This window comes from Mandrillus leucophaeus, unplaced genomic scaffold (assembly GCF_000951045.1).
Source record: "Mandrillus leucophaeus isolate KB7577 unplaced genomic scaffold, Mleu.le_1.0 Scaffold928, whole genome shotgun sequence".
NCBI classification, from domain to species: domain Eukaryota; kingdom Metazoa; phylum Chordata; class Mammalia; order Primates; family Cercopithecidae; genus Mandrillus; species Mandrillus leucophaeus.
Genome location: NW_012110119.1, coordinates 858,769 through 882,597, shown reverse-complemented (window position 1 = coordinate 882,597; position 23,829 = coordinate 858,769). Strand labels below are relative to the sequence as shown.

Sequence of the window (23,829 nt, the reverse complement as noted above, 5' to 3'; positions counted from 1 at the left end):
CTTTAGATATTGAAATCATTAGCTAAATAATAAGTATGTTAATGTATTTATATAAATATATGTGGGATTAAAAATAGGAGAAATAAGCAAGATATAAAAAAAGACAAAAATTTGAGAAAGTACAAAATGATTTGACAACATTTTTTTTTTTTTGTTTGGAACGGAGTATCGCTCTGTCGCCCAGGCTGGAGTGCAGTGGCGCGATCTCGGCTCACCGCAAGCTCCGCCTCCCGAGTTTACGCCAATCTCCTGTCTCAGCCTCCTGAGTAGCAGGGACTACAGGCGCCCGCCACCTCGTCCGGCTAGTTTTTTTGTATTTTTTAGTAGAGACGGGGTTTCACCGGGTTAGCCAGGATGGTCTCGATCTCCTGACCTCATGATCCATCCGTCTTGGCCTCCCAAAGTGCTGGATCACAGGCTTGAGCCACCGTTCCCAGCCCCCAATAACATTTTTAAAATACAATAATCGAAATGAAAACATCAGGAAACTAGTTTTGTACATTAAATAGAGTAGAAAAGAGAATTAGTGAACTAGAGGACACAACTGAAGATACCACAGGGAATGTAACTTACACTAAGATCTAGAAAATACAAAAGAAGTTAAGAGACCTAGAAGATTGAGTGGGAAGGTCCAATATACCGCTAATCAAATTTCCAAAAGATTTAATGAGAAAATTAGCAGAGAAGGCAAATAATAAAAACATTGTATATCTATAAACAAACAATAGTTAGAACATGTATAGAAACCTAATTTATGATGGATCTGGCAAAAATGTATAGAAATCTTACTTGTGGTAGAGCTGACATGACATATCAGTGCCAAAAAAATACTAGACTGTTCAATAAATGGTCCTAGAAAAATGACTTTTTTAAAACTTTTTTTAAAAAAAAATCTATATGAAAACAAAAGAGTTAAATTCTGAATCCATACACAAAAATCAATCCCAGTTTAAGACTTACATGTGAAGAGTAAAGACTTGAGTTTTAGTACAGAAGAAAGCAGTTTAATGACTAAAGAAAGATTTCTTAAACAAGATACAAAACATAAACTATACCTTTAGAACATAGTATGGCATAACTTTCACTTTATTAAGTTGTATATCAAAAGACAGCACTTACAAACTGAAAAAACAAACCAACAGAATTTGCAAAACATAACTACCAAGGGCTGGTGTTAAAAACATTTAAACAAATCCTATAAATCAATAAGGAAAAATTAGAATACATAATAACAATTTGGCAAAATACAGAGACAGGAACTTCAAAAAGAAGCCAGGGAAAGTCCAATATAGCCTATGAAGAATTGCAGAAACTCTTGTTTGCAGAGAGTTGTAATGTGCAGTGTTGGGCAATTGTGACTTATCTTAAACCAAGTTAGTGCAGTGGTTCAAGGGGTCCATGCAGATAATTTTGCACTTGTACCCTAGAGTTTAAGTGCCTAGTGGAAGACAGAAGAGCAAGACTGCATAGTTAACAGCCACAGGTTCATAGGCAGTTGGAACAAGGATTCATACATATTGTTTTAGCTGTGGATTTCAAGAAAGGAGAGAAAGAAAAAAATTGTAGCTTAATTGTTCTATTATTTTCTAAGGTTTTACTATATTGCATCTGGGTGCTGATTTCATCTGTGCTGCTGGGCATCTGCTGTGATTTCTGACTCTGAAGAGTCACATTTTTGTTTAATACTGCAAAATTTATCAGCGATTGCCTCTTTTCTGTTCTCTTTGTTGACCTCTTAGAACTCCTTATGTATGAGTTAAATACTCTAGGTCTCTTCTTTGTCACTTCTATTTCATATTGTTTATCTCTCTGCTTCAGTTTGCATAATTACTTCAGTTTTATATTCTAGTTCCTAATTATTCTTCATCTGTATCTAATCTATTTAACATATCCATTGGATATTTATTTTTTGGAAGTTCTTACTGCCTCTTTTGAAACCTGCCCAGTCTCTTGCTATGGTCTCTCATTCCTTCCTCCTGTTTCCCATTACCCTTTTTATTTCTTTGAACATTTGAAGCATAATTACTGCTGACTCTTTTTCATGATACTTTTTTTCTTTGTGTGACATGGATATGTATGGATAGATTGGCATTTTTCCACTATTAGGTTATACTTGGCTGATTAAATCATTGGGAATTTGATGTATTTCTTTACATAGAATATATTTTTGCTTATGCCAGCTGCCTCAAGATACTACCAATACAGAAATGAGGTTAGTTAATCTCTCAGTTTTGGGCTTCCCTGAATATGCAGGTATAGGAGTTGAACTTCAGACTGTTGAGTGGACTGAATCTTGGTTTTAGGTTTTCAGGAAAGAGTTTTGCACCCAGAGTTAAAACAGAAAACTTATTTGTCATCTTCCTTTGTTCAGGCATAGTTTTTTTCCCAGCTCTCTTTTAGTAAAAATGTGGTCCTTTGAGTGTTCCAGCTTCAACCCCCTACCTTGACTCATCCTCTGTTCTTCCAAAAGTTGTTAAAATCTGGAACTTAAGAGTTTCTAGTTAAAGAAAATGCCTGCAGGAGAGCAAGGCCTTCAGTGCAAGATTACTAGTCAGTCTTTTTCTCTGTCTCCTGTTCATTGTTGGCACTCTTGTTTTTCTTTTATGTTCTTAGAAGCTTTGCTGTACATTCAAGTAATATCTGCCACACTTTACCTTTTATAGTGCATTCTATAGAAGGAATATTTTAGAATATTTAACTAATCCTAATGCCAAAATTGGAATTTCCAGGAACTTTCTTTAATGTAAATATTACCTTCCAATTTACCAATAAGATATTCAGAACTAATTTTAAGTAGTCTGTGTAGTCATCTAGAAACCTTTTTTAGAACGGAGTATGCAGGTAGATTTGCATAATCCACCTTTTCCTTACATATGAGAGATATATATATTCCCAAAGTGTGTGTGTGTGTGTGTGTGTGTGTGTAGTTTCTCACTTTATCGCTCTGGCTGGAGTGCAGTGGTGCAAACATGGCTCACTGAAGCCTCGACCTCCTGAACTCAAGCGATCATCCCATCTCAGCCTCCTGAGTAGCTGGGACCACAGGCATGTGCCACCATGCCTGGCTAATATCCCATATCCTATATATTTTTAATAAAGAAAATTTGGAGGTCTTTACTTCTTGTAATCCACCCAATTTTTTTTGTGTGTGTGTGTGTGAGAGAGAGAGAGAGAGAGAGCGAGAGAATCAGTAAGCTGCATTGTTTTAGCTAGCTAATACTATAGAGTCCCTTCCACTATGAACTCTTGGTTTATTCTTCCGGATGACCATTAAGATTCCAGTCAGCTTCTGAGCCTGTCTAGATACCCCTAAAATGCCAGGAGACGTTGACACAAATTCAGTGCTAAGAAAGGCAAGCTCAGGCTATGATTTCAGGCCATAGCCAGTCTCTTATGTTACCCAGTCATTTTCTTGAACATGTATGAGAAATGGTCAATGCTGTCTTTCAATCCCAACTTCCAAATGTGGGATATAGAACACAATAAAGTTACAGGTACAGACAGATCATCCACACCCCTTGCTTTCAGTCATGGGCCATACTGAAATGTAATAAAAAGTACAATATATTTCACTAATTTTAGGGTACGTATGTTTCCTTCTTTTTGACAGCTATGAAATTGGGATATATCTAGCAATTGATGGTGCATAAAGTTTAAATGGTGATATTGTTATTTTCTTGTGGTATATAAAAATACCAAATTAGTGGTGCACCTTATAATTAATGGCACTTTATATTTGATGAAATATAGTATTTTGTTTTTAAAGTCCCACTGGAAAAAAATTTCTTAACCTGTTTGTTATTCTGAGCAAGTTATATATTCCTAAAGGTTATTTTTTTCCTGAATAAAAAATTACCAGAATATTTTGGTATTCTTTCACAGCAAGCCATAAAGGAAAATTAAATCCAGAAAGGTGTCAGTGTTCAAATATTTATAAACGACTATTTTCCATACATATGCTGTTTAGAAATGCTCATAATATTTTAATGCTCAATTATTCTTCTGTCACAAAATTTGTTTAGATCAAAACCAAGGATAATTTGCCTTTGAAAGCAGAGAGATCATATATGATATTTTGAAAAATGTATTTGTCTCTGACAAATTTAGTAACTTAGGCCTATTAACTCAACATATTATAGGACTGTGGTTAAAATAGAACTATCCATCTGACACATATACTGTTTAGGAATAGTCACATTACAAATGAGTGTTATCCTTTGAGTATCATTTATGTCAACTTTGTCTTATGTCTATTCCACAGGCTTAAAAATGGTATTCAAAGAAAAGTGTGTGAGCAATAAGGTGGAAAGCAGTGTATTTATGGGGAAGACATTTTGGTGATATTTTATCATCAATATCAACAAACATAAATTGAATCCAATTCATGTATGAACATAGTTCTGTGCTCTTCATACTTAAAAATGTAACATTTGGTTCTATGTTACACTCCAGAAAAATGCACGCTAGAAGTTGAGAAGATGGCATATAAGAGGTGATAAAAATTACTAATTTGGAAGTGTTTACAGATTTTCTTGTCCTACTGCCTGCCAAAGAGTCCTGTATTTTACAGCCCCTGTCTACTCCGCAGCTCCTCAAACATATGAAGATAGTATATTTCTACTAGACGGGTTCCTACACATATCTTAAACTTTTTTATTGTAAAACAAAACAAAAAGGAAAGCCACACAAACCAAATCTAGAACTTCATGATCATAAGGCAAACACTCTTGAAGCCATCACCAAGATTTTAGAAACCAGACCTTCCAGTTACCCTAGAAGTCCTTCCACATGTTGTGTCCCAATTATGATTCCTCCTTCCCCTGAAAATAACTACCAATGGATCCTTCTAGTAGTCACTTGCTTGTGCTTTATTATGGTTTTATTACACAGATTTTCATCCCCAGAAACTGTAGTTAAATTGTACTCTTTTTCTCTCTATTGCATTTCTTTTAATTTATAGGCTATTTTGCAATCCCTTTTATTTATATATTTTTACAGTTTATCTGTTGCAGAGCCCGGAGAGGTGCTTATTCTCATGGTTTAGGCTTTACTGATTAGCCTACTCATGGTACAAGTAAGCACATTCTTCTCAATTCTATTTTTGCTACAAATTGTCAGCTAAATCCAGATGCTAATTTGACAGAACTATAGTGGATAGTGTGTTCTCTGGTCAAGAATCACATCTTTTAGTTGTTGTTTTTTTTCCTTTTTTAGGTTGGCAGCCTTTGATACTCAGTGACTGAAACAGTGATCAGCAAACTCCAGCCATTCGCCAAATTCTGCCAGTCATATATTTTATATGGTCTATGAACATAGTCCAACTAATTCAGTATTATCTATGGCTGCTTTCATGTGATCTCTTGTTCACAAAGTCTAAAATATTTACTGTCTAGGCCTCTACCAAAAAAAAAAAAAGAAAAAAAGGTTGCTGGATCTGATCTAGGTCACCAGTATTTATGCTGAAGTCTCCCTGGTTGTTTTGGTTGTCTGCAGCTCATTTTCTAAGATTCCTGAGGAAGGGCTCATGAGAACAATATTACCTGAGTTTTAGCATGTTCACAATTTTCAGGGACCCTTTATACTTAACAGACAATTTTTCCTGATACAAAATTCTTGGCTCTATTTTAAATATCTTAAAATATGCCACTACACTTTTTTTCTGGAATAAAAGTGTTGGTTTTAGAAGGCCTTGTGGTAATCTAGATTTCATTTTGTTTTCTTTTTTACCCATAAGTCATTTGCTCTATATATCTCCATGCATGAAGAATTATTGCTTTGTCTTTTAAAGTTCAGCAATTTTACTAAAATACGTCTTGATGTGTTTGTTCTGAGTTGATATTCTCATATATATGGCATACTTTCAGTATTTAATATCAAATCATTTTATTTTAGGAAAATATTCTTGAATAATAGTTTCTAGTGTTATTTCCCTTTGTTAGTTTCTATACTTCTTTAGAAATTCTATTATCAGTGTATTGTATATTCTGTGTATGTTCAACATTTGTCATTTCCTCTCAAATCCCTTTTATTTTCTTTGCTATTTGTGATTTTAAAAGCTTTCTTTCCTTTCATTTTCTCTTATTAAGGTATTACACGTAATGTTTGTTTTTATGTTCTAATTTTGACTTAATTTTAGAAATAGTATTTTTCTTCGATTACTAATTCTTTTCTGAATCCTATCACTTCATTTCTGAGTTAATCTAACTCTGATTTGTATTTTTGTTCATTTCTTGAATTTTTTTTTCTTAACATCTTCTAGCTTATTTTTAAATACTTAGTTACACTTGGGTCTGTTTTGTTGTCTTGTCTTTCTGGTATGCTTTCATTGTCTACAGGGATGTTATTGTGCTTCTTATTTTTCTTTTTCTTATTATAACATTGTATAGGATTTTACCTTAATAATTTTTTGATGCTTTTAAGAATTCAGTTTTCCTAAATTTTTTCAAAGGAAGTTGTGTTCAAAGTTGTTTTTCTAACTTCACAGGGCTTCCTCTTAAGTGGTTTGTCTTGTACTGAAAAAATAAGGTAGCTTTTCTTCCAAGGCTTTCTGACTCTGTTTCTCTCCCCAACTTTTTATCTGAATCTCCGTTTTTATTTCTTGTCTCTGTGACCATCCCTCTCAATTTTGAGTCCACTGCTAGCTGATTCCTCAGTGTAGGTCCCTCCTGACATAGCCTTTAGAATGACTGATTTTAAGAGTTCACCGGGGCTACACAGTTCCAATCCCTTTAGGCCTTACTAAGACTTTTGTGCTCTCTCATTTTTGTACTCAACCATTTTTGGATAAAATGACTGCCAGTTTCAGTTGTTGTTCTCGAATTAGTCATTGCTATTCTAGTGAACATTTGTTGGCTACTTTGGAGTTCTTTTGTTCTCAGGTTTGTCTCATAACCCGTTGTGTTCCTTTGTTTCTGCCTACACATCCAGCAACACCATGCAATGTACATCTTGTGGCTGTCAGTGATTTTGTCCTTACCCACCTGCAATTGTAGGTTGATGATAACACCTTGTCATCTAGTTTTGCTGCATTCGTTGTCTATTGGAGTTTTTTGTTGTTGCTGTTTTCTAGTTGTTTGGTCTGTTTTTATGTGAAGATTCCAAGGGTTTTATAAACTATGCCACCAATATGGCTATCTTCCCCAAATACTCCTGTTATTATTTTCTGGTTTCTACACATCTGCGATACAGAACAAGAACTGGGCCTAGATGAGTAAAACCAGACTCATACAAATTTGAGGAGAAAGGAAGAAATCTTAGCCAATATACATATAAAGATGTAGGAGAGAAAGGAAGAAAGAGGAGTAAAATCAAAGACTAAGAAACAATTTTGGAAAGATTCTAGAAAACAAGATGTTCTATAGGAGGATATGGCTCATAGAATTCAGAGGAGATAGAGGAGAATGCAGGAAGTACTGTTTAGGTTTATAAATTGTATCTAATTTACTATACTTGAGGAGAATTATGAATAGAAGAATTTTTGATAAATTTTGCACTTGAACTCTACACATTAAACCTGACACTCCTCAAACACCAAATTCAGTGGGCCACAGCTTCAACATGGTAACAAGTGTGTATATAAAAGGTGTACATTTTTGAATAAGCAAGGTAGCAGATATGCAGTAGAAAATATGTGTGAAAAATAACTCAGGAAAATTAATATTTGTGGAGAGCCTGCTGCATGCCAAACACTAGCTACACATTTGTCCTAGCAATAATTATGAGGTGAACTATTATCATGGCAAACAAACCCAGGTCTTGTGAAGTTCGAGCCAGTGATCTCTCCGTTACACTTTATAATATCCTTTCTCCAATGGGTTAATAGCAATAATAAGCATTGATCAAAAATTATGAACTAGACACCCTACTGTGTGTGCCACATGCTGTATTTAATTTTGATACTCACAACAAACTTATGATAACTATTCTTTTCCACAGTTAAAGAAATAGGGATTTAGAAAGGTTGAATACTTTCCAAAGTTCACACAGCTGTCGAGTGTCACAAGCAGAACTTAAGTGTGACTGTCTTCAGAGCCAGCTTCTTAACCACCACATTATGTTATTAGATACCTATGAATATGACCTGGGTCCTCATCTAGTAGTTAATCTCAGATTTGGGCTGACTCTCTAGATGTCCCCATCCTCATACCCATGTGCATTTTTCTAAAATTCCAATTGTTTGAAGAGGATTACTTCTCAGCAGAATGGGATTGTCCTTTAGGCAAAGACATCCAAGTAGTCTTATGTTCTTGTTAGGGTCTCCTGGTATGAGACAGAGCAATAGGAGGGGCCAGAGGAAAGAATCCTACACAAAATAAATTCTTGATGACTTTAAGATGAGCCCTTTAAAATGGAGTTTGTCCAATGTAAAGGTCTTAATATAATTCATCTCTAACCTATTTTCTTATTTCAAACTACAGAATATCTGGTTAAGATAGGGCTCAGAATTTATTTCAATTTATTAATTATTTAATAATATTTAATCCAAAATTATAATTTTGTCTCCTCTTTCACTAATCTGAGAATCTACCATTTCCTTAATCCTTGAGAATCTGTAGTCTGAAATTATTTTGATATCTTGTTTTGCTATCTAAAGTTTACAAAGACTAGCTAGAGTTAACCTCTGTCCATTATCAGAACAATTAAGAGCCAGTTCTTTATTTTTCTATTTTTATAAGGCTTAAATTTGATGTAGTGGTCTCCCAGTTTGAAAAAAAAAAATGTGCCATTTAAAATAAAAGCCTAAGAATATTTAAAAGAATTGGGGCATAGATAATGTGTGTAACCCAATTAGTATTTTAAAAAGTAATAATTGTGGATAGAGTAGAAAAGAGCAAAAGACAACCTTATCTTTGTAAAGTTATTATTATTATTTTTTTCTGTTATAAAAGCTGCCTCAGATGTCTCACACAAGAATGGTGAGAGCTGCAGGGAGTTAATCCAAAAGACAGTCAGATGCTTTCCCCTTGCTAAATTTGATTGTTATCTAACCTCATAAACAAGAATACACTAACCGTAGATGTCACTGACTTGGTTGATTTTCAAACAGGGAAGACTGATGCTCTGGTTTTCCTAATTAACTCAGATGATTCCATCAACCTGATGGGCAGAGCTTGCTTACTGAGAAATGATGTGAAAATTAAGATGCATAGACAGTTCTCTAAGAAACCTGATTCAAAGCACTATGCTTCCAATACTAGGATTTTTACTCAAATGAATGCTAGTCCTGTTCCACCTCCACCAAAGGAAATATGTAGATTGAAATGTTTACATTTTGGCTTTCCGCAGACAAAAATGGAAGTATTAATACTACTTTGTTCACAATTTCCACCTAATGATTTGTGTAAATAATAATTATCAATGACATGAATGAACATTATTAGGATCTGAGAAGTATAACATTAGCTTTTATTAGCCTATATCCTTTCTGATAGATACAGAGGATTAAACTGTGTTTGAAAAAAAAAAAAGAAGCAGAATCTGAATACTGAGTATAATGTGTACATTTTTAAAGTACTTTATTATGTCTGTAGGAGTTCTTTCTGCCAGTCTCTAAAATCCAGGTTTTGCTTAAAGGAACACATGCCTTATGCCAACATACCAGTCTTTTGGGGAATTCAGAATGCAAAAAATCTCTTTTTGTACCTTCACAACCAACACATTTGTTGAGAATTAGAAGGGCCAGGCTTTGACATTTTCCAGCTTGTTATCTATTTAATTTTCCATCTGCTTCTTTTGCCACTGCCTTCCAAAGGAACATCTGCTGCATATCTGAGAAAAGGGAAGGAAGATTGGATCTGTGCCACCCGGGTCTGTAGTCTCAAACCTTGAGATCCAGAATAAGGGAAGGGAAGGAGACTAACGAATGGTCCAGAAAATGAAATGAGGACAAACAGTCTGTTAGAACAAAGCTGTATTTTTCTTTATTGCAGAGCCCACATGACTGGGCAAGCTGGGTGGCAATGTCTACAACCAGCAAAGGCTGGATGCAGGGGGAAGCAGCTGGTGACTAGCCAGTGGCAAGAGCACTTCCCAGAGCTTGGACACTCCCTCTGGTGCCTGACTCTCCATGTGGGACCTGGTTTCTTACATATTTCTTAAGCATTTATGGGGCAGCTGCTGTGAGGCAGTTTAGTTCTGAGTACGCTGGAGGCAGAGAAGAATAAGACATAATCCCTGTGCTTAAAGAGCTAGCCTAAAATGGGGAAGATAGACAAATGAATACATCATAATATCACAATGGAAACTTCTATATGCTAGGTAGGGAAGAAATGTCACAGAAATACATAGAAGTGGAAAGATGTACTCCTAATCCTGTTGTAGCAGGATGAGCCACAGACAAAACCTCTCAGACACTGATTTGTAGAAGGAAGGGCTTTATTCAGCTCGGAGCATTGGCAAGCTACTGCCTTAAAATCCAAGCTCCCCAAGTGCACAATTTCTGTCCCTTTTAAGGGCTCACAACACTAAAGATTTCACATAAAGGGTGGTGATTGATTTGAGCAAGCAGGGGGTACATGACAGGGGCTGCATGCACCAGTGGTCAGAGTGAAACAGAACAGAGCAGGGAGTTTCACAATGTTCTTTTATACAATGCCGGGAATCTATGGGTAACATCGGTTTCTAAGTCATGAGTTGACTTTTAACTACTAGGTTTAGGCCAGGCAGGTCCAGGCCCAGTTTTGGGCCTGGCGCCGGGCTTCCTGTCTTTGGTTTCACTTGCTTGTTTTTTCTTAAAACAGGTACTGAGTATAAAACAATATAAAACAATATGAGAGGGTCTCTCTCTTCCCTCATTTCCCCCTTTTGAGACTCTCACTTTTTATTAGTGGGAATTCACACTCTTATTTTTGCTACTTATGTCTTTTTGTGCGATAGATTGATAGTGATTCACATAGTACACTTGTGCTAAAGCATTTTGGTGAACTAAGGTAGTGATGAAACTTTTTTATCATTTGAAGAAGTACAGGTAGCAAACAAGGGAGTAGTAAGCAGGTTTTTATTACTATTATAACTTTTATTATAAGAGGTTTAAATCCTCCTAGTGCTGGGAACTAATATTTAAACATGGCTTCAGGGTTTAATTCATGCTACACTTGTACGGGCACATGTGTCAGTTTTGTATATTTTTAACTATGTCTTTAACTACTTGCCTTTGATTATCTATGTGTAGACAGTAATTAGTAAGGTTAAATTTCTTATAGACCTCTCTTTCAGCTGCTAGCAAGTAGTTGAGAGTCAATCTATTTTGCTAGATAGCATTTCTTATCTGAGTTTCTTGACAGGCCAGAATAGTCAAGGCTTGACCGGTTTTATTAGTGAAGATTTTTAAAACAGCTTGCAATCATATGATTCGGTTGAACATGTCAGTGGGGGTCCAGTATCCCTATGAGCTGTCTTGTGTCTAAGTGGCAGGTCTATAATATTGTATAATTTTTAGGAGGTCATTTATCATTTTAATTACCTATGGCTATGCTTCATTTTCCACGGGAAGCATAGACAGGGAAACCCAGGAGTTCACCTGTTTTTATGGGCAGTAGGAAGAAAGATGGTTTAATAGCGCCAGTAACATAACTACCTGTCCACTGGTCAGGCAGCTTAGTGTAGGCTCTATGTCTACATATCCAGTATAACCCAGTGGGGGCAGTCCAGTCCCGGTGAAATTCTGAGTGGGCTCAGACAGTCTGCAACCTTGGAAATTTACTGAATGGATCTCTTTCTGTGTAATTGGAACTCCACCATGTAACTGTTTTATTGGTACCATTATACAGTTTTTGCCCCAGACAACTAAGTCATCCTACAGAATGAGTGAATTTTTCCTTTTTTAGCTATGCAATATTGTCCGATAATTGAGACTTTTAGAACCTAGAGATGATTAGGGTGACCCTTTTGGGCCAGGAATTCATTAGGAACTGGGTCTGTAGGCACTAATTCTCGGGCTTCTTATGGCCATTGATCTCTTACTATAGTTTCTCCACAAACGTAACATGAAGTGACATTTAGAGACTGGGCTACATGCTCGGCTGATTGTAAAAACAAATTTCTGATTCTTCCTGGAGTCTCTGGTACTGGCACATTTAGTTTATCATAGAAAGTCTGAAATACTGGTTCTGGAGAGCATTTACGAACCTCCTCTTTTACTAAGATATTTACTCTAGGACCTAGTCCTTTCCTATTGATGCCCAGAGATACGTGTTCTCCTTTTTTTTTTTTTTTTAACCTTGGGTTTAAGGGATTTGTAATTATTAATTTTAAGGGGTTGCAGTTTCCACTCATACAGGAGGGGCTGCCTTCTCGTTTTTGGGACTAAACAGGATCATTTTCATCCTTTTTCTAAGTAGTCTAGATGACACAAGACCAGTAATTACACACATTTGCACATGAGCTTAATTTATGGCAGATAAACTTATTTCCTGCCATGAAATCTTTTTTTTAAATTTAAAGAATTGCATCTTATTTTATGCCAATTGCTATTGATAATTGCACAAGCATTAAATTTTAGGGGTATATGCTTGGAGACCCCTCTTTTTTCTGTCCTAGCTATTGCTTTATTTGTGTCACCTAGAAAGGGACCAGTCCTTAATTTTATTTTAAAAACTGTGATCATGAGAGACTTAAAATGGGTCATAACACGCATCAGGTTGGTTATTTCCTGGGCTACCCACCTTGGATAGAATAGCATTATACAAACAAGTTTCTTTTAGAGTCCTGGTACACTTATAATAACCATAAAATAATAGGACAGTAGCAATCTTTTGTCATACCTCAGTGACTTGATGTATATTCTGGGAACAGCCCTCAGTCCGAGGAAGGTCAGTTGAAGTCCTTACTGTACAAGTCCAAATTTTAAGGAAAACAAGTCTCGCAATGAGTTTCCTCATGTTTTGGCCGTGCACCGTGCATGGACCAGTCAGCTTCCGGGTGTGACTGGAACAGGGCTTGTCATCTTCTTCAGAGTCACTTTGTAGGGGTTGGCGAAGCTGCTCCCATCCATGTACAGCTCCCAGTCTACTGATGTTTAAGGATGCTCTCAGAAGTTGGGCTCACTAGAATAAACTGAGTCCAATACTTTTACACGGTTTGTTTAATTGGGCTCTCTGATACCAGGAGCAAGGTGGCGGGGTTTAGTGTGTTGCAAACTTCAATGATTATGCAGGCATTTTCACAGAGCAAGCTTTGGTATCTAGTTAGTCTAGCATTCATTAACTAATGGTGTCTTTTGGTATTTATTAAAATTACCACAACATGGGGGGACTTTATGTTTAGGTTTTACCTAAGCATTAGCTTATCTGCTTCTTGTGCTAACAGGGTTGTTGCTGCCAGGGCCCTTGGACATGGGAGCCAGCCTTTGGAAACCCTGTCTAGTTGTTTTGAGAGATAGGCCACTGGCCTTGGCCAGGACCCTACAGTCTGGGTTAAAACTCCAACTGCTATTTTTTCTCTTTCTGACACATAGAGTGTAAAGAGTTTCATCAGGTCAGGTAACCTCAGGGCTGGGGCCAATATGAGTTTATTTTTTTAACTCATGAAAAGCTTGTTGCTGTTGGTTGTAATAGATGTAGTTTATCTAATCTGCATTTTTATTGACTGTCATCTACCAAAATATTGACTTAAATCTTGTAACTATTTGATTTCAAGCTTTAAATTGATCTGGTATTCCTTGCGGGTCTCCAATTGCAGCTAAATAGATGTGAGAGTTGAAAGACCTGTAAGGGGATTCTCTTGCTTTCCAATGTCTTATTATTATTTTTTTCCTCTGATTGATGAAATGCCAGGGTGAAAGGGATAGCCAAATGGACTAAAGCACAAGTGCCACTCTAGTTATTCAGCAGAGTGCCCAGTAAAGGTCCACCACAGTACTACCACAAATCTGCTTGGGGATGAACAAGGGCTGACTGATTGATAAGCTCTTGAAAATTCTTAAGCTCACTGAATCCCTTCAGGTCTCCAAGGAATGCTAAGTCTCCTCCCTGCCATGAGAGACACAAAGTGAACTTAGCGTTGGGAGATTGAAGCTGGATGGCCCTCGGGGGCTGACCCACAGGGACTTTGGGATATAGCAGACAGAGCTTGGCATGACTTATTACTCCAGGCTGTAGAATCCTGGAAAAGAGTTACCATGCAGCCCATGCCTGGTTGCAGCCCATGCCTGGTTGACTGCAGGACCGCCTTAGTGGAAGGGGGACAATCAGGGCCTCTGGCCTGCCATGTGCACAAGCATAACAATTACTTTTGTTTAATGTGCAGATGGAATATTTGATTCATTTTAACCAGGCATTTGCATCTGGATATGCTGTCTTAATTGCTAAAGTTTGTTTTAAGTCTTTAACTTCTATGATCCTCTAGTAAAATGAATGTTTCCTTTAGCACCTATCTTTATTCATTTTTTGACTACAGAAAGCTAAACACCATTTTATATTTAACAACGCTTCCTGTATGACTTTTACACCAGATAAGCTAAATTTTACCTTTATATTAGTGTGTTATCAATGTTAAACTTAATTTTAATAAAACCTTGTAGACATATTTATCCAGTTTTTCATGTTTGATCATAAGATTTTATAGACTCTTTTTAACCTATTATAATTTTTGTTCAAGAGCAGGTTGATGCTTTAAGAAAAACCTGTTGCATTTTTACTTTAATGTCCAGTTCACAGAAAAACTGGATGATACCTTTTTAACTTTAGCTAATATGTTTACACACAGAATTTTCTTTACAATTAACATTTTAAAACTTGCTTAAACTTTCAAAACAATAATTTTTTTAACCTTTTAATGTAGGTAAAAATCCACATTCTTATGCCTCCTTATAATCTTTTTACCAAAGATAAATTTTACTTTTCTTATGTGCCTTGCACATAAACTGTTTCTTCAGTAGTACTCAGGAGGCCTTATTATTTTTAAATTATACAACATTTTTTGTATAAAATATTTTTGTAACTTTTTTCTTTTACGACTTTTGCAGACAATTTTTCGACATGTCTCAACTTTCTGACTTATTACAAGCACTTTTTTCTTTAAACAACCAGTTAATTTATTTCAGGACAAGAATTTACCATATAACATTATTTTTATATAAATTCTGCCTCCCCCCTTTTTTCTCTTTATTGAAATTTTTTAACATAGTTCCTAGTGGGGTGGGCTTATTTGTGCCTGACCTATACTTCTTTGAGACAAAACACCACACTCACACCACACGCACACCACAAAACAAAAAACAATTAAAAAGGGCACACACACACTTCTGCAGTTTACACCAAACCAAAATCAGAGTATCCAGAAATCCAAGCCAGGTCAAAATCAAAACCAAAGTATCAAGCAGTCTAAGTCAAGTCAAAAACAAAAACCAAAGTGCCGGTACAGGCACACGGTGGGTGATCAGGCCATGCTTCCACTCAAATGGAGTGGGCAAGTTCCCAACACCAGTCCTCTCAAGCAATTCAAACCAAGTCAAAACCAAAACCAACACCAAAGTGCCAGTAAAGGCACACCGTGGGTGATCAGGCCATGCTTCCACTCAAATGGAGTAGGCAAGTTCCCAACACCAGTCCTCTCAAGCAATTCAAACCAAGTCAAAACCAAAACCAACACCAAAGTGCCAATGAAGGCACGCTGTGGGTGATCAGGCCACACTTCCACTCAAATGGAGTGGGCAAGTTCCAAAGACTAGTCTTACCAAGTTTCTGATGTCTGGACTCCAAGTGTCAGTTCCTTCCCGGTGTTCAGCCACTGTGTTAATCCTCTGTGGGGGCCTGCTACGTGCTGCTCTGGCGAGGCATCCCACCAGGGCAATTGCCTACCCAGGAGCGCTCTTTGGATCACATCACTCAGGCTGGCTGGAGTCCCCAGCAGGGATGCTCCACAGGGCAGGCCTAAGCTGCCTAAGGGGCTGCCTCGGCCGTCCATCAGTCACCTTGCTTTGGGGTCAGAGAACCAAGAAATGTAGCAGGATGAGCTGCAGACAAAACCTCTCAGACACTGAGTTGTAGAAGGAAGGGCTTTATTCAGCTCAGAGCATCGGCAAGCTACTGCCTTAAAATCCGAGCTCCCCAAGTGCACAATTTCTGTCCCTTTTAAGAGCTCACAACACTAAAGATTTCACATAAAGGGTGGTGATTGATTTGAGCGAGCAAGGGGTATGTGACAGGGGCTGCATGCACCGGTGGTCAGAGTGAAACAGAATAGAGCAGGGAGTTTCACAATGTTCTTTTATACAATGCTGGGAATCTATGGATAACATCGGTTTCTGAGTCATGAGTTGATTTTTAACTACTAGGTTTAGGCCAGGCAGGTCCAGGCCCGGTTTTGGGCCTGGCGCCGGGCTTCCTGTCTTTGGTTTCACTTCCTTGTTTTTCTTAAAACAGGTACTGAGTATAAAACAATATGAGAGGGTCTCTCTCTTCCCTCACTGTGAAGAGAAGTGGTGGTTTAAGGAAAGGAACAACTGTACAGAGACAATGCTACAAGCTGAGTCTGGAAGGATAAGTAGGAATAATAGAAAACAAGTTATTTTTTTCTCCTTATCAATGAGGGGTAGTATAAAACAGCAAACCTTCATAATTGACTCAAACATAATCCTCCAAACCTTAAACCCACCCACCACCCCTCTCAATGTCAAGGCGTCAACATTTATATCAAAGAAAGGTATCAACCAACTGAGTTCTGCCACTTTTCAATGTTACCTACAGAGTCACTAGTAAGGTTAACAAACTCTCATCAGAGTGAGATAAGAGGGTCAACCTAATAATAACTTTCTGATTTGCTATGGTGGAGCAATGATAAGTAGCCAATTGCCTGACTTTAAGTTTTCTTAATTATCTAACTTTAACATCGACAAAACATTTATATGTAAGAACACAATAGCAAATGCAATAAATTCTTAGAGTTAGGAGTGTATCTGCAAACAATCAGGTATGAACAAACCTCTACTCCACCATAAGGGATACAGAAATAAAAGACATGACCTTTCTGTCAAAGAGGCAGAAACCTAATTGCAATGCCTGGAGTGTTTTAAATGGCTAACTATAATTTTAAAAATCTCTTTTCTATAATTCTGACATGACAAATATGTAACATTTAAATGAGAAAAGAATAAGGACAATGCTATGCTTTATTGCTCAGTAAATGTATGCTTTCTTCATTTTTCACTGCAGTCTACAAATAAGTATAAAACTTTTTCTCATTTGTTTTATATTAGTCATAGTATATATGGAGATACAAAAATAGTTGGCATAATCCCTGACTTTGCAATTTTATTTTATTTTCATTTTAATAAATTTTATTTTTTAAAATATTCATTGGTGATGTGGAAATAACTGTGGGAAAAGACTCAAACACACCTTTTTTTCTATCATCACATTTTCTTTCAACCTCAAAGAAAAGCCTTCCTCAATTTTAAAAACTCGTTCAGAGAAAATTTTTTGAAGCTTTTTTTTAACCAATAAATAGCAAGCTATGAGATAATATTAAATATTTGGAATATTTTTAGCTTGATTTAACTCACCCAAAACTCTTAAGATTATTATAAGCATGTAATGGTTATGTTTAGTTTATGGTTAGTTTCTTAAATGGAGTTTAAAGACATTGCAATTTTTTATTTTTAAATAGGACTATTATATATGGTAGATGTAAGAGTCAGGGTTCTCCAGAGGGACAGAACTAATAGGATAGATGTTTATATGAAGGGAGTTTATTAAGGAGAATTAATTCACACCACACGATCACACAGTAAAGTCCCACATAGGCCGTCTGCAAGTTGAGGAGAAAGGAAGCCAGTGGTGGATCAGTCTGAGTTCCAAAACCTCAAAAGTAGGGAAGCCAACAGTCCAGCCTTCAGTCTGTGGCCAAAGGCCTGACAGCCCCTGGCAAACTACTGGTGTAAGTCCAAAAGTCCAAAAGCCGAAGATCTTGGAGTCTGATGTTTGAGGGCAGGAAGCATCCAGCACAGAAGAAAGATGAAGGCCAGAAGACCCAGCAAATCTGCTCTTCCATCTTCTGCTGCCTGCTTTATTCTAACCATGCTGGCAGCTGCAGTAGTTGATACCCACCCAGATGGCAGGTAGGTCTGCCTCTCATAGTCCACTGACTCAAATGTTAATCTCCTTTGGCAACACCCTCACAGACATACCCAGGGACAATACTTTGCATCCTTCAATCCAATCAAGTTTACACTCAATATTAACCATCACAGTAGATAAGAAAATTTCCTGTGTTGTTCACCTGTAATAAATGGGCTTAAAAAGAGGCTGATGATTGAAACCTTTTACTATTTCAAATTGAGAAAGAAATGAGATTTTCTATGCTATTACATTATTCTTCTATTAGCAAAACTTCCAAAGTAAATTATGTCAGGAGGCCATAATCCAATTCTTCCTAAATTAAAGTTGATAGAAGCACAGAATATTTCTGAGTTGGAATGTATGCCAGAGTTACTTAGTGATTTATAAGTGGGAAAGCTGAGAACCAGGAAGGTTAGATACCTAAATCTTATTTGTGTAGGTTTATAACTATGCCCTAAGTTTCTCCAGCATATCATGATTCGTGGTATTATCTTATCACCGTCAGTCATTTTGTGTTTTGTCTTTTCAGCCATAAAAAATTTTTGTTTAGGGACAGAGACGAATAAATCTTTTCCTTGACTGAACTTGAATATACCATTTCCACTCAAGACTCTAGAAAATCAGATTTCACTGGCAGTCCCATGACCTGAAAGAGTGGCCCTGTCACCATCTTATTCCACACCAACCTGGTTTTCTTTGTTGGTTCTCCCTGAGATTTTAGGAAGACAAGCACAGCAGGTGGTACCATCCACAGTTCACCCATCTACCTTGAGTAAGCTTGGCAAGTACATTTATTCAGTCTGCAGTGACCTCTGCAGTGACCCTGGGGCTGTTTCAGTGAATGCTGCTTTTGTGGCTCAGGTGCTGTCCTAGAAGTTAGTTGTCAATGAACCTCAGGTAAAGTAACTGAGGGAGAGACATAAGCAGATTTAGTAAACTGTTTGAATATTCCAAGCCTAACATTTTCTGAATTTTAAATAACTACACATAATTTTCTTTGTCTTCAGCATAGTACAGATCAAGCATAAGAAATGCATCAGGAGTGAATTAAGCCAATTGCTGAAACGTGGCTGCACTTTGTTGGTAATAGAGAAAATATATGATGGCATGGTCAACATTCAAATGAGACATAGAACAAACCCTGAGTTAGTCACATTCTGATCTTTTTTTTTCCCCCTAAATAGTTATTTTTTTCTTTTCTACAAACGTCTATTTTGCAACTCTGCTGGCTTTGTCCTTTTTCTTAATCTTGAGGCAGGTACATTGGGAAGCAAGATATTCCAGTCATTTCTGCAGCTTTTTTATTCATCTCCTGGTGGGTGGATGAGAGCTATGCTGTAGCCTCCAGGGCTCAACAGATCTTTTCTCTTCTCTTCTCTCCACCCTTTCTCTCTAGGATCAATCAGGGATTGATGAGTACATGGTAAAAGAAAAAAAAAAAATCCTGGGTATTTTTTTCTACCATGCTTCTAATTGCATTTGTTTTGTCACTCTTAGGACTACCAAGAAGCCTCCAATTTGGAACAATTCGTAACTCGGTTTTTATTGAAGGAAACCCTGAATCAGCTGCAGTCTCTCCAGAATTCCCTGGAATGTGCCATGGAAACTACTGAGGAGCAAACCCGTCAAGAAAGGCAATTTACATATTTTCATCTGATGTCTGCTTGGTGACTCTATGTTCATGAAAAAACAATTGAGAGGCATTGTACTTATACTAGCAAAAACTAAAAACAAGAATTGATACATTTAAAACGAATAACGGTGACCTCCACTGGTTGCTTGCCTTATTATTTGCCTCTAAAAAGACCATTCCACTTTTTCTTTTACTGTCAGTCATTTAGTCAACTATATCTATCTATCTATCTATCTATCTATCTATCTATCTATCTATCTATCTATCTATCTGTCTATCTATCTATCTATCTATCTTTTTTTTTTTTTGAGACAGAGTCTCACTTTGTCACCCAGGCTTCAGTGCAGTGGCACGATCTTGGCTCACTGCAAACTCTGCCTCCTGGGTTCAAGCAATTCTTGTGCATCAGCCTCCTGAGTAGCTGGGATTACAGGCACATACCACTACGCCCAGTGAATTTATTGTATTTTTTAGTAGAGACGGGGTTTCACTATGTTGATTAGACTGGTCTTAAACTCCCAACCTCAGGTGATCCTCCCACCTTGGCCTCCCAAAGTGCTGGGATTACAGGTGTGAGTCACCAAGCCCAGCCGACTCAACAAATTTTAATTGAAAATTTAGTAGATGGAGAAGACTTTAAAATATTATGAATAATATAAAGATACATTCAACATAATGTCAATCCTTAAGAAGGCCTAAGTCTGTCATATAAATAAGACATGAACACAAAAACTATACTGCAAGGAACAAAGTGATAATAAATACCACAGAGAAGAGGAAATACATTGCCAATGGTTTTCAGAGTAGTAAAAGATTAAATATGGATAGAGGGATGGAAGGATGAGAAAGTCAATTTCATGGAATTCTCTATTTGAGCTTGTCTTGCAAAATCAAGAGATCAGTGAAAAAGCCTGATGGGAAGACAAGACTTGAACTGGACCTGTAGGATGAATTTGAGGGCAGAATGAGAGTCTCTCTAGAGGGATCCATCTCACCCATCTCCTGTTACCCACCTCTCATCTGGCTCACTTCTCTTTGGTTGTCTGGTCACTGATTGGACAGTAATTTCTCTGGGAAGCCTTCACTGCTCATTCATACCTCCCACTTCACTACCATGTATTCCCATAGTGCCCTCTATTTATATCTACTTATCTCAGCCCCTTCCTTGTTAATTTGGTGTAATTTTGAAAATGTGGAAATGATGGGAAAGACCCTTACAGACTACATGAACCTGGATATACTGGGGTGACCTGAGAATTCAGTAAGCCTAATTATTTCAGGAAATGGAGAAAAGTGAATGATAGAAATTATTTCAAAATTATATGCCACCAATAGGTATCACTGAGAAAATAAGTGGTCATATTGCAATAGCTATATAAATAAAGACACTAATGCTTAAGAGAAACCTATACTAAAAATGTGTAGGGCAGACATCAAGGCAATCCCAGCCAACAGTTGATATTTTTCTGAGTTGTCATTGCTCATATCTTGCAAGTTAGAGAAGCTTGCAAAGCTCTTGCTCCTGGGGCATATTTTGGTGGATATGTTACTTTAAACTTACAGATGTGCTTTATCTAACTTTTACATCTTAAATTAGAGAGAAGGAAACAGTAAGTTTTCTGAACAGGCTGATAATAGACTACCCTGTAAGACCAATTTTCCTGAACAAATTAACTGATACATAATTATTTGGACATCTCCAAAATAGTGGAATTTTCAACCATGTGTTTACAATGTCAAAATGAGTGAGCACCACCAAATTCTAATAAAAAAGCCTGTAATTCCAGAATCTAATGAGCCCATGCAGATGATTATCACAGCGAAGTACTCTTCAGTGGATCTGTGAAGCATTCTCTACATCATAAACTTCCTGTTTTCACTGCATTGGGTGATTCCATACCAAATGGCAAAGTATAACAATTCACTTTAGAAAAGCAAAACCCGCCTCCTCAGCTTTGAGCAGAGGATAACTGAATGTCTTGAAGCACAGTGAAATTGATTTCATGTTCCTAATGAGAAAAATGAGGCCTCCTGTGTTGTTTCTTTTGTTTGGACTTTCTGGAAATAAAATGGGAACTCCCTTTTTAGAATCAGTCATCTGCCACCTGAGAAGAGGCTTGAAAAAGTGCTCTACTCCCCTTCTTCACCTGCACTTTTGTTTTTTTCTACAGTCATCCCCTGCAAACTTGTGCTCTGCATTTACCACCATGCAGTGAATGTTTAATGAACAACAGTTCTTTGTGTTAGGCCACAGGCTAGCCTTGAACTCTTGTGACTGCTGCCAGCAGCTGCCTAGCAGCTGTGCTTAATGAGAAGGAGCATGACAATATAGACTTTAAGGAAAGTAGAAGACACTAGAGGATTAATGAACCTTTTTCTTCTGGATTTCTCACTCAAAAACAGCTTCAAATTATGGGAAATGTTACACCTCTGACTGCAGTTTAAGGGGTGCTATTGTATGGCATTTGACTAAGACATCCAGGAATGACCAAATCCCACCCCACATCTGTGATACTCCCCCTGAGAGGTTTATAAAGAAATACATAAATAAGCAAACAGAAAATAAGGTACCACTGTGGATTTATGCCCATAATATCTGATGAACCATACTGAAGCACGTGAATTAGGCCCAAACCTAAAGGGGCTGTGTCTCCTCTCTCAAGGTTGTATCTTCCTATCAGCTGGCCACCAAAATTGGGGAGAGCCCTGGGACCTTCATCAGTGAGGAAAAGATAGAGAAAGGAAAACTATACCTTTCCTATGATGTCAATTAAGAGACCAGTGAAAAAGCCTGATGGGAAGACAAGACTCTAACTGGACCTTTAGGATGAATTTGAAAGGCAGAATGAGATTCTCTCTAGAGGGATCCGCCTCACCCACCTCATGTTACCCATCTCTCATCTGGCTCACTTCTGCTCGCCTGTCTTGTCACTGATTGGACAGTACTTTCTCCGGGAAGCCTTCACTGCTCATTTATACTTCCCACCTCACTACCATGTATTCCCATAGTGCCCTCTTTTATATCTACTTATCTCAGCCCCTTCCTTGTTTATCTCCCCCATAAGACACTGAGTTTTTAGATGGCATAGATTTGCATAAGTCCCCTCTACTTACTACAACTGCATGACAAACATATGAAAGTGAATGAATGAAAGGAATTCTAGGTGAAAGGAGTGCTGCAGAGAAGCAGTTAGTGAGGACCCAGGACACTGAGGAGACCAATCTAACAGTCATCTGGGGTTCAGAAAGATCTTAAAAGCTAGACAGATGCAAACAAAAATTCACCAGTTTTTTGTTTGTTTGTTTGTTTGTTTTGAGACAAAGTCTCACTCTGTCACCCAGGCTGGAGTGCAATGAGGCAAAATCGGTTCGCTGCAACTTCCACTTCCCGAGTTCAAACAATTCTCCTGTCTCAGCCTCCTGAGTAACTGGGACTACAGGCACCCACCACCACGCCCAGCTAATTTTTGTATTTTTAGTACAGATAGGGTTTCACCATATCAGCCAGGCTGGACTCGAACTCCTGACCTCAGGTGATCTACCTGCGTCGGCCTCCAAAGTGCTGGGATTACAGGCTTGAGTCACCATGCCCAGCCAATTCATCAGTATTTTATGTTAGAAAGGAAGATTTTGTGATGCCCTTCACAGTCAAGAAGTTACAACCTGCTGGTCAGGCATGATGGCTGTAATCTCTGCACTTTAGGAGGCCAAGGCAGGTGGATCACCTGAGGACAGGAGTTCGAGACCAGCCTGGCCAACATGATGAAACCCCGTCTCTACTAAAAATACAAAAAATTAGCCGAGTGTGGTGGCAGATAGCTGTAATCCCAGCTACTCGGGAGGCTGAGGCAGGAGAATCACTTGAACCCAGGAGGCGGAGGTTGCAGTAAGCAGAGATTGCGCCAGTGCACTCCAGCCTGGACAACAAGAGCGAAACTCTATTTCAAAATAAATAAATAAATAAATAGTTGCAACCTGCAGGTCTCATTAAAATCTCCAGCCTTGTGATAATTTGCTTTCCCTTCAGCATCAACATTACCTTGGGATTTAATATTTGTGAAACCTAGGGATACAAAGACTCCTTGGAATATAGCAAATTTAGGGAAGTCATCTATTCCATCTCTCAGCCCCAGGGGAGAA

General features: G+C 37.6%; 1 protein-coding gene across 1 annotated transcript in view; it reads left to right on the top strand.

The window, feature by feature from the left end:
• Nucleotides 1-23,829, top strand: part of NECAB1 (N-terminal EF-hand calcium binding protein 1) — a 190,976-nt gene that overhangs the window by 124,260 nt on the left and 42,887 nt on the right. The window contains exon 6 of the mRNA XM_011970102.1: nucleotides 19,554-19,690. Coding sequence (XP_011825492.1) covers nucleotides 19,554-19,690 — 137 coding nt within the window. The remainder of the gene's footprint in view (nucleotides 1-19,553; nucleotides 19,691-23,829) is intronic.